Source organism: Struthio camelus, chromosome 6 (genome assembly GCF_040807025.1).
Source record: "Struthio camelus isolate bStrCam1 chromosome 6, bStrCam1.hap1, whole genome shotgun sequence".
NCBI classification, from domain to species: Eukaryota; Metazoa; Chordata; class Aves; order Struthioniformes; family Struthionidae; genus Struthio; species Struthio camelus.
Genome location: NC_090947.1, coordinates 6,545,079 through 6,560,631, shown reverse-complemented (window position 1 = coordinate 6,560,631; position 15,553 = coordinate 6,545,079). Strand labels below are relative to the sequence as shown.

Below are 15,553 nucleotides of genomic sequence, written 5' to 3'. Positions count from 1 at the left end.
AGTATTTCCAGGGTGCCACAGTGATGCTGTGGGTCTATCACAGGGACTGCAAAGCGCTGCAACCTGTACAGAGTCTACAGAGTGCAAGGAGAATATAGGGGGAAAATTCCTGTCTAGCATTAGGGAGGCACCAATGCCACCTGATTCCCTGTCTTCTGAGAAGCTTCTATGTTTCCACTATCTTTCTTATGACTTTGACAGCACAGGGAAGAGTCTCTTCAAGACACACACCCCCCCCCCCCCCCTTTGATCAGGCCAAGCAATAGCAGAACCAAGCCAGTCCTCGGTCTAAAGTAGGTCCACTGATGGACAGACCTCGTCCTTAATTTCTGTAGAGGATAAAAATATTCAGCAGCTTGCAAAGCCACGCCATGTATACGTGCTCACAAATACAGGCTGAAGAGGTGAATTTCAGGTGCTTTCTTATTTTTCAAATAATTACACTGGCCATTCTACTTCATTATCGCACAGTACTATAGTCGCTGCGCTTGCTGTGTTTTGTCAAGGTGCTCTTGAACTCAGGAGGAACAGCAGCAGCCCCCTCAACAGCAGGGTCTGGCAGACAGAATTCAATTTTTTCACCAGTATTGCAGAGTTGCTTACCTGAATAACCAGGTATCTTTGAGGGTCTCGAGCCATTCTAGAAAATTCAGCAGCCAGCTCCTTGAATTTAGGCCGACTGTCAGCATCAATCATCCAGCCTGGGGACAGATCAAAGACAAAGAAAACAGTTAATTGTCAAGCAGATAAAGCATGCCATTTGTAAAAATGCACACGTCCTTGACAGTTCTGGCCTAGAGAGAAGATGAAATGAAGAGCCCAAGAAAACGGGCAATGAATCTGTGGTACATCTAAAATGGAAAACACCTGGTCTCGGTCAGAGGAGACTGGATGCTGCATACTGCAGGAGTTTCTTCTTAATTTGCTCCGCACTCCTGTTCCTCATCCCCAAAACAGTGACAGTAACAATGCCTTGTAACTTTTCCTGTGTATTGCTTGCTCGTTCAGATACCAACTCTGTCTTCTATTATAGATCGGTCCAACCTTTAATGTAACGAATATCTGATCTCATTATTACTAAGTCACCGCTAAATACAGTTTTAAACTGACCTACTATAGTCTACTGCGGCTCAGATTATGAAGAGCTCTTCAACAGATCTGCAAGATTACTGACCTCCCATCCCAGCTTTCAGATAATTCTGCATTAATGTGGCTGCATCATTAACACAGACCACACACAAAGCATTAGACAGTATTTTAATTATGCCAGGATGCTTCTTTGGTCCTTCATTATCCAAGAAATGTTCATTAGGAACCACAGTTCTCAATCCCCTTTAATGTTTTCTGCAAAACAAGCAAGCAGTGCAAGAGCTCTCCACCAGCAACTGGTTTATCTCAGTGTCAGCTGCTTCTAATGGGAGATTCTATCAGCTGCTTCCCAAAAACATGTTGTTCTTTGCCAGGGAGGCTACATGAAGCAGGCCTTATCTCCTTCACTCCTTTAACTGAAGGAGGGACCAAAGCGGAAGGAACAAAGCCACTAGAGCTTATAAAGAACTTCACACAAATGTTACAGGACTACACATGTTCATCTAGCCATGACTTTCCTTCTTCTGGAATACCCAACCTGCTAGCACCAGCTTTTGCTCGCTGGGGATTGCCTCATACCCATTAGAGCTGCCACCAGCTTAAGGCCCAGTTGGAATAAAATCTGGCAAGGGATGTCAAGGACAACAAGAAGGGGTTCTACAAATACAATCAGTAGCAAAAAGACGACTAGGGAAAACGTGGGCCTGCTGCTGAACGGGGTGGGTGCCATGGTGACGAAGGATACAGAGAAGGCAGAGTTGCTGAATGCCCCCTTTGCTTCTTCACTGCTAAGGCCAGCCCTCAAGCATTTCAGACCCTGGAGACAAGAGAGGAAGGCTGGAGAAAGGAAGACTCTCCCTTGGCTGAGGAGGATCAGGTCAGAGATGATTTGGGCAAACATGACACCCACAAATCCACGGGCCCTGATGGGATGCACCCACGAGTGCTGAGGGAGCTGGCGGATGTTATCGCTAGGCCACTCTCCATCATCTTGGAAGGGTCCTGGAGATCAGGAGCGGTGCCTGAGGACTGGAAGAAAGGCCACGTCACCCCAGTCTTCAAAAAGGACAAGAAAGAGGAGCCAGGAAGAAACTGCAGGCCTGTCAGCCTCTCCTCCGTCACTGGAAAGGTGATGGAACAGCTCATTCTGAAGGTCATCACTAAACATATGGAGGACAAGAAGGTGAGCAGGAGTAGTCAGCACGGATTCACCAAAGGGACATCATGCTTGACCAAGCTGATAGCCTTCTCTGATGGAATGACTGGCTGGGTAGATGAGGGCAGAGCAGTGGATGTTGTCTCCCTGGACTTCAGCAAGGCTTTTGACACTGTCTCCCATCACATCCTCCTAGGTAAGCTCAGGAAGTGTGGGCTGGATGAGTGGACGGCGAGGTGGCTTGAGAACTGGCTGGATGGCCGAGCGCAGAGGGTTGTGGTGAATGGCGCAGAGTCAAGTTGGAGGCCTGTGGCTAGTGGTGTCCCCCAGGGGTCAGTCCTGGGTCCAGTCTTGTTCAATATATTCCTCAATGACCTGGAGGAAGGGACAGAGTGCACCCTCAGCAAGTTTGCTGATGATACTAAACTGGGGGGAGAGGCTAACACACCAGAAGGCTGTGCTGCCATTCAGAGGGACCTGGACAGGCTGGAGAGCTGGGCAGAGAGGAACCTCATGAAGTTCAACAAAGGCAAGTGCAAGGTCCTGCACCTAGGCAGGAATAACCCCATGCACCAGCACAGGCTAGGGGTTGACCTGCTGGAAAGCAGCTCTGCAGAGAAGGATCTGAGGGTCCTAGTGGACAATCAGTTAACCATGAGGCAGCACTGTGTCCTTGTAGCCAAGAAGGCCCATGGGAGCCTGGGGTGCATTAGGCAGAGTGTTGCCAGCAGGTGGAGGGAGGTGATCCTGCCCCTCTCCTCAGCCCTGGGGAGGCCTCACCTCGAGTACTGTGTCCAGTTCTGGGCTCCCCAGTACAAGAGAGACATGGCACTCCTGGGGAAGAGTCCAGCGGAGGGCTACCAAGAGGATTAGAGGGCTGGAGCATCTCTCCTATGAAGAAAGACTGCAAGAGCTGGGCCTGTTCAGCCTGGAGAAGAGAAGATTGAGAGGGGATCTCATCAACGTGTCCAAGTATCTGAAGGGGGGGGGAGGGGTGTCAAGAGGATGAGGCCAGCCTCTTCTCCGTGGTGCCCAGCAACAGGACAAGAGGCAACGAGCAGAAACTGAACCACAGGAAGGTCCATCTAAACTTGAGAAAAAACTTCTTCACTGTGAGGGTGACAGAGCATTGGAACAGGTTGCCCAGAGAGGGAGTGGAGTCTCCTTTCCTGGAGATGTTCAAAACCCGTCTGGACGCGATCCTGGGCAATATGCTCTAGGTGACCCTGCTTGAGCAGGGGGGTTGGACTAGATGATCTCCAGAGGTCCCTTCCAACCTCAACCATTCTGTGATTCTGCAAATATTTTGGCGTTCAATCAACATAAGGTCCATGATAATCCAAGTGTCCTCCTTCTTCTACTTTCCAGATCTGCCAGAGCACATTAAGACTGCTAACTGCTGTGAGCCTGGTTCTGCAAACATTTATTTGTAAATAATAAATGAGAGGTATACCAGTCTTCTTGCTGAAATCACCAGGACATGGCTTAAATATTATTTGGCTTCAGTAAGACTCACAGAATTGCCTTTAGTGTAGGAATGCAATCATAAGGAGAACTGATGTATTAAAAACTTCTATTGATTTTTTTCAAGGTAACATTTGAGACAGTTGTATGCCAGCTGTCCTTGTACCAATGTGTAATAACAACCGATAGCTGATGTTGAAAAAGAAATCCTTCTATATATCCCTACCTCAAACGTTGGTAGTAATTCCAGGGGCATTGCAGGTACCAGTTTTGGGGATTCAAATCTTGCCTGCTTCTGCTATGTGCAGCCTGAAGTACCTTCAGCCACGTTGAAAACTCCTCCGCAGCGCCCTGCCTAAGCGCCTGACAGAGTCATGATATCCCCCTAATCTCTGAAGTATCCTTTGGGATATGGGCAGTTCTCTATTGTCTCAAATTTCTACATGCATCCAAAACTGAACAACCTAGTATTACTCACGTGGTGTTCAAACTTTCCACTACTAAGCCGTGCAGTCCTCAATATGTCAACAGAGGGTTGGGGGGAGAAGGAGAGATGAAGTTACGTATATTCCAAAGACAAACTCCCGGGCTGGATAAGGTGTTCACACTACGAGCTTCATGAACTACAAGCAACTCTGAGCAGAATTTTACGGAGAAGATATGTATTTACCTTCTCCAGTTTTATCTTCTTTCTTCCAGTGTTTTTGTGTACAAAGCAAAAGGGAAAGGCCAGTATCAGACAGATGAGATGGCTGTGTGTTAATCTCACCTAAATTAAGTCAGAAACACCAGAGAAATGTTCCTAATTCTTTTTAAATTAGAAGCCTAGCCTTGGAGGATAGTCACTAGTGTGGGTATCTTGTAGGTAAAAGGGTAAGAAAAAACCACGAACAAACTGTTTTCAATGGTAGGAAGAAACCACGAGCCAACTGTTTTCCTTCTTTGCTTAAGGTAAAAATATCCGTAAGTTATTGCACTGGACTAAGAACGACCAAAAAAAAAAAAAAAATCCTCCTCTCTGTAGAGTTTCTTATCTTAATGTAATGTTGCTTTTTGTTATTACTATTGGAATTATCAATACTGCTATTAACAATAAAACATTTATGCTTCCTTTCCTCAATATCTGGAGCCAGCATTTCCCCTTACAACCTTCACTGGCTGACTATCCATATACCATAATTATGTTTAATACTATCTTTTTTAACATCAAAATCAATTGTCATGGAAATGACAAGGGCTTACAATAACAATCACGTAATTTTGACTTCACAGCAAGAATGTGAGATAGCATCTGACAGTAATAAGAAGCTGAGCTAACTCAACCCTTCAAGACTAAATTCATATCTTTTGCAATTGCAAAACATGCGCATGCAGTGTTTAAATGCAATTTACAGAATCTTAGGAAGCTTTTCTTTTGAAATAGTACGCACTATTACCTGGGACTGTCAGAGACTGTAGACATAAATGTTCTAAAATAGTATTCATTTTGCAATGAGCACAGAGATATTAAAAGCTGCAGTTACTTACATTTCACCATCACCATATAAACATCAATAGTGCAGATCGGAGGCTGGGGCAACCGCTCGCCCTTCTCTAAGAGGTCAGGGATCTCACGAGTCGGGATTCCATCGTATGGCTTTCCACCAAAGGTCATCAGCTCCCAGATAGTGACTCCTAAACAACAACGACAAAAAATCTGCTAAGACTTAAGGTCATACTTCTCAGAATCCTTAGCCATTTCTTACAGGTCCATACTGTGGCTCAGCTCTGGATCAATATGCGATGGCCAATCTCTTCTTCACTGCCTTTAAGACGACTTAAGTTTGGTCTGTCACATAAAGAGCTCTGGACAACGGTTAAACTGTGCTAGAGTGTTAATCTCTAGATGCAATTTCCTTGTTTTTATTGGCCTAAGAGGAACCGTGAGAGATCTGAGACACGAGAGAAAGCTCTAAGACAAATAAACGGTGGGCAAGTAAATGGATGCAACAACAGAAGAATATATCTTGCTCCTTTACCATATCAAAGGGGGAAATGAATGGCTGATGAACACTATTATTTTAAAGGGAAAAAACACAGATGTTCCCTAACTGAGAGCATCAATTTCCCACAAAGGTACCAAGCTGAATAATGTTATGTCATTGTCTTTGCCTTGTAAGTCATTCACACAGCCCCTTGTTATTATATTTTTCCTTCAATCGCCTTATGGATTTGAGTTATGATAGTGCTGTGCTTCAAAACCAAGCTCCTCTTCTTGAACAGCCGTAGGATTTGTTTTGTCAGTTGAGCAGGAAAATAAAGACCTTATATCTTAAGTAACAGAATCTATCCCCAAACACAATCTTAAATATTGAAAATGCTGCTTTCACAACAGTTTGCTCCGCTTTCCTTTTATTTTTATTGCAAAGGTCATTTAAAACATGCCTCCAGATCACTAACTATATTATGCCAACTGTCATGCTAATCTGAAAAGTGATGGGTAAAAATACCATATGCATAAAACACATTTAGTTCACCGTCATTCACCTCCTGGCTGATGTTCAGTAACTGTAACTTGTCAGTCGTTTTTGGTTTTGTTCCTCCAGATTACAGATATTATGGGCTTCCTGCTTTTAAAATGAATTTCATAAATGGAGGCATATTTTTTCCTAAGTGCAGTGATACAGAATTTGAGGAGAAAGAGCAGGTTTACATCATCAATTTAATTACCATATATTTTTCTTAGCTAGACAGAAGAGGGCAAGCTACCCAGCCACAGCAAACAGCATCTTTTGCTGCTACCCACAGGTAGAAGAGAGTAGTGAACAGAATTGTACACCTTTTTGTTTCAAAATTACAGGATACAGGAAATGCAAATGGAGATCTGTAACCCTAGATACTGCTGGAAAGTTCCACTCAAAGGCACAATGATTTTATTAGTAATAGCTGTACTAGAAGAACACGCAGACAGCTCAGCAGATGTGGCACAGTAGCTCGTCCGGGTAAGAGAATCAACAACATTAAACACACACCTCATTTATCAAACGTTATTTTTTGTGTGCGGAGTCCTCATGAACCGACCTGTCTAACCAATTCCTATGTCATCTGTGAAATGAAACCCATGCCTGTTTTGGGTAGCTTGGGGCTCATCTCTCTCCTCCTCCTTTCTCCCACTGTATTTGCTCCGTGTTAGGACAAATTCCCTTTTATCTCACTGTAGGTCCCGAAAGTCCCATAAGCCTGAAAGTGTTGACGCTCAGGCCTTTTAGAGTTAAGATTTTCAAAGGACTGCTGAAAATTAGGACCCGCAGACATATTTTTAATGAATCTGTGGCTAAGCGGAAAGGGGTCGTTTTCAGTCATCACAATCAGCCAAACTGCTACCAAAACCAGACCTTACGGCAGTCATCCCGGCAGGGACATTGCGATAAAGTATTTCGGTGAGCAGTAAAGTAACACAGGAGACAAGTAACAACTGCTGTTTAGAGATACGCATTCAAAAAAAGGGGGGGGAGGAGGAGGAAGGAAAAACACTGGAATTAACTCCTCTAGGAAAAGAAGAAATCTGTTAAAAAACAAACAAACAACAAAAAAAACAACCCAGAACTTGGTTTAATGCATTACATGAGACAAATTTTCAAACAAGTCACGTGAAGATTTACCATAGCTCCAAACATCACTCTGATGGGTAAATTTCCTGTAGTGTATACACTCCAGAGCCATCCACTTAATTGGCATCTAGGGAAAGAAAAGAGAAGTACAGCTTAAAAATAGAATATTAAAATAATATGACTAGATCCTAAATGATCTAGACATCAGCGTCTTCCTTGTATCCCTTTCCAAGGGCAAACTTACCAAAAAGCAGTAGCACCCCTGCAGAGGAAATAGTTATTGCTGCCTTCTACAACTGAGCTGAATTCGATAGGCTTGGACTCACAAAACATACTGAGGTGAGAAATCTAAATAAATTGCCTGCCCAACCTTTCATAGCACCCACGTTTCAGTGATTCAGATATAATGGAACACCTTACTTTTTTGTCGTGCCTGCAGTTTGTATCCCAAGTCCACCACCTAGTTTCTCCCCTGTAAGGATGGGACAAACGCAAAAGCTACATTCAACCTCCCGAAGTCTGAAGTGGAGCACAGAAGCTGGAATTCGGGAGCTCTTCTTGCTCAAGGGTTTGCAAAACCAGGCACTGTTACCTTGATGGCTCTCTAGCTAGGCTATTTAATAATGCACTGTCTGTAAGATTTCACAGTCCGTGTAATCATCATCATCAGTGTAAAAAAGCAGTAGGGAGGATTCACTGTGCTTAATTTTTGACTCCTAACGTACGTGTTAGGAAGGCAGTTCTCTTGCTCATTCTCTGTGTCATTAACGCAGGCAGTGAGAAAGGTTTCTCCAGAAAGCCCAAGGTCGCAAGGTAGCGTCTGGCTGTGAATTACCTCCCCTCTTGGGGGAGCTCATCTACCTTCCTGATAGAAAAGGGTGAGCAGGCAGACACAAACTTCGGTTTGGCATAAGGGTTTCCCCTCCTGGGATCACGTTAAGATGAAATTCCCAGTGTTTTCCTTTCCTGAGCGAGACCCCTGAAGCACAGCCTTGCAGTCCATTGATTTCTAATGGACAGACACATAACCTGAGTTTTATCTGGCCAGACACATAACCTGAGTTTTATCTGGCCAGACACATAACCTGAGTTTTATCTGGCATGGCCTTGTAGGGGTCCTGTCTAACTTGGAACTATGGAACACGCAGTGGAATAAACCCTCAACTGAAGAAAGACATTACGGCATGCAATATCTGAACAGATGGTGGGTGTAAAAGCAGAGGATGTGTCTTCGTTCAAACCCTTATGAAAATACCTTCCATGCAGTTGACTCATGATCATAACCTATACAGAGCTATGGCAAAAATAGCACTCTTTATTAAAGGCTGGCTTAGCACTTGCAAAGACAGTTCATCCTCCTCCACTAAGCTCTGCCGAAGTGCATTACTTTCATCCCCATCAAACTCAATAGGGCTGTTCCAAGCTGGAACAGTAAAGCCACCTCATGGGATAACAGGATGAATCTGGTTGGAAGGGGCTGCAGGTCTCCAGTGAGACCTCTGGCTCAAAGCAGGGTCAGTTTTAACATCACATCAAGTTACTCAGAGTTTTATCCAGCCTGGTCTTGAAAACCTCCGAGGATGGGGGACTGCACAACCTCTCTGGGCAACCTACTCCACTGTTTGTCCTCACAGTGAAAAAATTTTTCCTTTTATCCAGGCTGAACTTCTCTTAGCATGCTTACAATACAACTTTAAACTGCAAATGTTTTCTGGATTTAATAGGACACCTTTCTGGAACGGGGAAGTGACAACCCTGATGCGTAAACCGTGCTCCAGAACTCCCACGAGTGTGATTGGCCTCACAAGTCCGAGACGCCACCTAACAGCTGCCAAGAACAGCTGGTTTGCAAGGACCAGCTCATTTTCTGTCATTCACTGGCTGATGGAGGGAAGACGCAGAAGAGGCAGAGGGGTTACGGAAGAGGGAATGAGAGAACCAAAGGCATCAGGGAAGACTGCTAAACCTCCACCCTCCCTGCCAGGAGGTATTTTTACTGGGGCAAATGAAAGGAGTTACCAGTGCTTTCCCAACTTCTTCACCTCATTCACTGCAACGCTAACGTGACCCATGCAACAGCTGCCAAGGGCAGCAGCACTACAAATAAGGCAGCAGACCAACCAGGGGAAAAGCACCTACTGTCATTAGCTGTTTTTTCCCAGACACGGGGTAAGCGAGTGGAAAAAAAAACACAGGTAGCAAGCAGACGGAAAGCAAACTGAACGTTTGAGAAAAGGAGTGACAGGAGAGGCAGAGCCACTTGGGATTCTGTGATGCAGGACAGACTGAAACGTGGAATTTCAAGTTGTTTAGGGAGCAGGCAGCAGAAGAACATATTTATGGCCTTCTGAATTTTGTCATGCTTCAATGTGAAGGCGTTATTAAGTGTGTGAGGCACTGTGTGGAAGTTCCGAGCTGTGCTGAAAAGTAATATGGGAAAAAGTCTGGTTTCCAAGTCATCCTGAAGCCATCTTTTCAGTGGGCTGGCAGTCAGAACGGCCCTGGACACTCGGAAGAAGGCTCTTTCACTGTCACACAAGAAGTGGCTCTTTGCAGAGCATATCCAAACTCTTTCATCTGCTACAAATACAAACATGTTTTTTTGTGGCCTTCCTCTCTGTTTCTTGGAGAAAGACCTATCTGGGAAAACGGACTTGCAAAACTACTGAGGTCCATCCTGGCTGGAGAAAGGGGACCCGCTAGCAATGCGCTACAACAGCCATCACTCCCTGGACTGACTTCAAAACTCTTCAACACAAGATACAAAATGAAGCACAAGAGCAAAACCTAATTCTGAGTGTGAAAGCCGTTCAGAAGATGTTATTGATGGACCTGTAGAAACTCACTGAGCAAAAACAAATAGCTTTTATGTTTGGTATCACAACACAGTTAACTGCTAGAATAAAGGGCTCTGCTAAGTCACTGAACATACTTATATGCATACTATAGTCCCTTAAGGATACACTGTCCTAAAACTTCAGGAGATGCAGAAAGGGTGACATATTTACCTCCAGAAACGTAGAGTACTCACCTTCCCTCCATCAGCATTATACTCCTTCTCATCCCCTTCCAAAAGCCTGGCTAGGCCAAAGTCAGTGATCTTCACATGGTTTGGGGATTTCACCAAGACGTTACGCGCTGCCAAGTCCCGGTGAACGAGTCTCCTCTCTTCCAGGTACATCATTCCCTGAAGGGCAAAGAACAATAAAATAATCTTTGGGAAGTCATACATGAATTTTTAGAACTACTTTCCACAGTCTTGTAAAATTTCTCTCTCTTGTTATTATCCGCAATAATAAAAGGGCCTAGAGGCCAGACCTTCAGCATCGCCCTGCTCTGAGCAAGAGGTGGGATAAGACGACCCCCTTCCAACTTGAATGATTCTAAGAATCTGTGAGTCTACGGTAGGCGCCAAAACCAAACCAAAACAAAAAATACAGAGATCTCCCTTGCTCCAGCAAGTTAAAAACTAGAAAGGGAAGATGAAGAAAAGAAATAGTACAGTCTCTGTTTTTTTTTTCAGACAGGAAATCTGAAGCCGAAAGATGTTAAGTGACTTCGCCAGAGTCATACAGAAATTTGGCCAGACTGAGAAATAATCTCCGATCTTCTAAGTTCCAGGCCAGCGTCTTGAATTCAAGATGATGCTTCTTTTCCATCTCCATGTGTTTAAGTTAGACACAAATTTTCAGTACCCTCAGTGAAGCAGGAGGAAAACATTTCTGCGTTCCATGGGCTGCAATCCGCTTGTCTTTTCACTTCCTTAAAATTTTCTATGTATTATAATTATATATTAGCTCAATGGCCAATGTTTTTTATGAGCATATATATTCTGTGAAAAGTCCTTTCGCCAACAAGCCCATCCAGCTGCCTTTAAAGATAAGCTAACATATATTCAAGCTGCCTAGCCTTAATCCGTCTCTGACTCTGATAAGAGACTAACCATCTACCATCAGCATGGAACTTTACATGACGCTTTGTGACACTGAGATGAACACTGGTATCTTGGTCTCATTAATTATATGACATATAAAGGATACTCCGGCAGGGTTACAAGCCTATAATTTCATTAAAAGGCATTTATGACATTAACCATCATTATAAGGACCTATGGATGAAATTACGTACTTGGTAATCACCCTTACGGTATCTCTTAATATATTAAGCTCTATATAATATATATGATAATTTTAAAAAAGCCATTGTTGAATACCAAAGAGATCATAGCAACATAAAATACAGATGATTAGTCCCAAGTAATGATTAAAATGACTAAATTCCTCAGTGTCAGGGGCCAGCTTCGATTCCCTTTCAGAGTGTGGGATGCTCCAACACGCGCGTATCAGCGGGACAACACATAAGCCACTCCTCCCACTCATCCGGTCCAAATGCTGCCCTTTCTTGACAGAAGGTGGATGTCTTTACAGAATCAGAGAAGGGTTGAGGTTGGAAGGGACCTCTGGAGATCATCTAGTCCAACCCCCCCCTGCTCAAGCAGGGTCACCCAGAGCACGCCGCCCAGGATTGCGTCCAGGAAGCTTTTGAGTATCTCCAGGGAAAGAGACTCCACAACCTGTCTGGGCAACCTGGTCCAGTGCTCAGTCACCCTCACAGGAAAGAAGTTTGTCCTCATGTCAGATAGAACTTCCTGTGTTTCTGTTTGTGCCCATTGCCTCTCGCCCTGTCGCTGGGCGCCACGGAGAAGAGTCTGGCCCCATCCTCTTGACACCCTCCCTTTAGATATTTGCACAGATTGATCAGATCCCCTCTCAGTCTTCTCTTCTCCAGGCTGAAGAGTCCCAGCTCCCTCGGCCTTTCCTCTTAGGAGAGAGCCTCCAGTCCCTTAATCAGCTTAGCAGACCTTCGCTGGACTCGCTTACAAAAGGTATCAAGTGGAGCTCTTAACTGCTTTGGCTTTAAGTGAAAAATCTCAGCGCAAACACTGCTAAAAGGTTTGGAAACGTGTAGGAGAGCGTTTGGCATAAACATTAGATTTTGCTGCAGTCAACATGAAGGCATTTGAAAGGGGACACAAGGACTCTTTGGCGTGCAACAAATAGAATTATTTTTAAAAAGCACTGGTGGTGGAAGCAAACACACCCTCCTGCCAACAGCAAATCAATGCTGTTGACTGCTGAACATTAGACCTGTAGGACTTTGAGGGCTTAATGGGTTTTGACATCAAATTCAAACCCGCAGAAAAGGGACAAATACATCTCACAGGTCAAACAATTCTGAGCCACACAACAAGCGCACCATGAAACCGCAGGCACCATGACTTAGCATAAGCATTACCTTGTAAAGAAACCCAACCAGAGAGAGATGACACGGTCAATAGCAGCGATACTGTGTGACAGAGGAATAACCACCACCACTGCCAAAGCGGCCCCATAAAATCCAGATCCACTGAGAATCCACATGACTATTACTGTGCCATGTCTCTGGCAATAACCAGAGAAGGCCTCAAGACAGCATGAGCACGGCTCCTCAGTACCACCTGGAAAGCAGGGGGAGCACAGCCACCTCCCAGGCTCACGTTGCTCTTGTTGACCTAGGGGCTTGCAGATAGCCTGCTGCATTGCCTGCAGGTAGCTGTCGCGCCGTCTCTCCAGTGGGGCCTGAAAAGCCACCGAACAAGCACTCTTCCCATGCCTGGTCGCACCACCAAGCACGTGCGGGCACGCAGTGCCCTGCATGGTTTGCATGTTCAGCTTTGCTGCTCTTAAGATAACAAATTTAATCTTAAGGGTGGCTTCACGGTACCCTTAAAAATACCACATAGTCGCTCCTTAAACATCTAAAATTAACCTGGCTCGCTACAGGTCCTGAGTGTGCTGCGCTGGACATGGGATCTCAGTTGTATGCCGACAGACAGAGGCACCGGGGCTTCCTCAGCACGTTCCCCTGGCAGCTCACCCACTCCCCTCTCCAGTCTCCATGGGGCTGGACAATTGTCTTCATGCCGTGCTGACGTGGTCTCAACACGTTCTTCACCGCAACAGCAGAGATCCTCCCGCAACAACACATCTCAAGGTGTCACTTACGCTTTCTTTCTACTTAGTCCACAAAATATATTGAATTTTTAGAACAAACTTTTTACAGAGGTACTTCTAAAACCTCATAGCCTTGAGATAACTTCCAAAATCCTTATTTGGTCCAAATTCTCAACAATACCTTAAAAGAATTTTTTTTTTTTTTTTTTTGGGGGGGGGGGGGGGGGGAGGGGAAGGGATGGAGAGAATGAAAGGTCCAAACATGCAAAAAGCCCTTGTGGGCAGAGCCTGATGATGACACAAGAACCCAGAGAATTTGATGAGTATACTGCTGATATCAGAATACGTTAGGGCCTAAACGAAATTGTGATTTTTGTTAGATTGATTCCTAACTATCAGCACTGAAATTACACAAAGACACTGCAGATGTCTTTTCACAGAAATGAAGAAGCAGAATTTCTGCTTCGTTAAAATCCAGAACCAGTGGCTTCCAGTAAGGCTTCTGCCCCTCATCTTTAACTAAGGTTGACAGGAAAGAGTGATACGGTGTCCAGAAACATCCTTCACTGGAAACGTTAAAAAAAAAAAATCAAACCTGTAAAGAGGCCTCCTTGGTCTTATTTTGCCTCCTCTACATATTCAACTTCCAAGCATTTCTTAAACATACAGGCTAACCCTTCACGATGTTTCGCAATTTAGTCTGATCATTCATTTCCATTTATTTCAAACTTACACAATTATTTTGTATTTTGTTAATAAGATTACAATATTTTATTCAACCTCATCTCGTACTCTGTTACAAACTTGAACGATTTCTAATAAGCAACCTGAATATTCTACCAAACCAATATCACACCTGGCTTTCTTTTCTACCTAGAAACAGGGCAACTGCAGCCTTCTGTGTATCATCGTACTCACAGTTTACTTCACCTATGTCAAATGAGTTTCTTGGGGCTTTTTTCTGCCTGCGTTGTCTGCAAAGTTAAGAACAACCTGTGTAGGGTCTACACAGCTACAAAAATCCTTCTGCTGGTCTAAGACCTGCAGAAGTGCAAACGCTCTAAGGAACACCCATGGTGACCATGTTTGATTTTTCTGGTATCCCATTAACAAGGTCTAAAGGTGGTATAAGTATAACACAAAAGATAGATAGATAGATAGATATATTTTTTCCAATAAATTAGGTTATACAGTAAAAATCAAAGCAATCTAAAAAGGGGAAGCCCACAGTACTCACTGCAGCAATACCACCTAAACACATACTGGGCTGACAATCATTATCTGAAGGCATTTCCAAACCCGGAAGGAAAAGTGCTATCTATGTATCTATCTACAGACAGATCGATTGATCGATCTAATCTTGTTATCTGACACAGAAGTACTATAATGAAAGAATATTCTATGCATTTCACAGCTGGTGCCACGAGCACCCAACAAGCCAGTGATCAAATACCAAGAGGATATTTTATATGAGTTACAAGCTAGAACTGCAAGTGACCCTAAAGCTTGACAACGCAAAAGGATCTGTTTCTAAAAATGACACTTAGAAGCCAGATCCAAAAGACACTGTCCTCTGCCATGTGCAGTGTGATCTCCGAGGCTGGGGAAACAAAGTGCCCCTCAGGACTTGTTATCTCCAAATTAAAGCTATGCAGATACCATATAAATGTCAAAATAGAAAATGGCCAGATGTTAAGAAACCCCATGCTTTAGTATGTGGATTAGAATATCCACAGCAGGGTGTTAATTTTTATGCTGAAACCATTAGGAGCAGAAAGTTCAACAGTGAGTCATTAAGGATCAGCTGCTCCGTGATCTCCAAGCCCAGAGTCATCTTGCACGAACACAAGAATCGGCCGTGACCCACCTGCCACTGATACTTCCTTGCCACAGTCATGACCGCCGTTTCTTCACGGGGAACGGCATTAGAAACGCAGTTACTGCTAGGCTCCTTTAACATAAAATCATTCGGTGAATCGGTGTCTAATGCTATGAAGAAGTCAAGCAGTCGCGGCAAACAGCTCTAACGCAGGTAAGTTGAAGAAGTCCCTGTGGAATTTCTGTATGAACAAGGAACAGCCTTTCATCTTTCCCAACTGTGCCCCTTATCCTAACCCGGTACCAGAGTCGCATACGGAGGAGATAAACCTGTGCTCTATGAATTCTCTACCTAGACATACGTAGCATTAACAATGCCTGCAGCCAAGATCCCTTCTTTTCATGTGATTATGCAACTGTGAAAATTTAACTCCCCCTCTCAG

The 15,553-nt window shown here is 44.2% G+C and overlaps 1 protein-coding gene across 3 annotated transcripts in view; it reads right to left on the bottom strand.

Moving 5' to 3' along the window:
- ERBB4 (erb-b2 receptor tyrosine kinase 4) overlaps positions 1–15,553 on the bottom strand; it is a 597,238-nt gene that overhangs the window by 24,771 nt on the left and 556,914 nt on the right. For all 3 annotated transcript variants that reach the window (XM_068947909.1, XM_068947910.1, XM_068947911.1), the window contains exons 21-24: positions 10,331–10,486; positions 7,351–7,426; positions 5,237–5,383; positions 604–701 (exon numbers count right to left, since the gene is read on the bottom strand). In XM_068947909.1, coding sequence (XP_068804010.1) covers positions 604–701; positions 5,237–5,383; positions 7,351–7,426; positions 10,331–10,486 — 477 coding nt within the window. The remainder of the gene's footprint in view (positions 1–603; positions 702–5,236; positions 5,384–7,350; positions 7,427–10,330; positions 10,487–15,553) is intronic.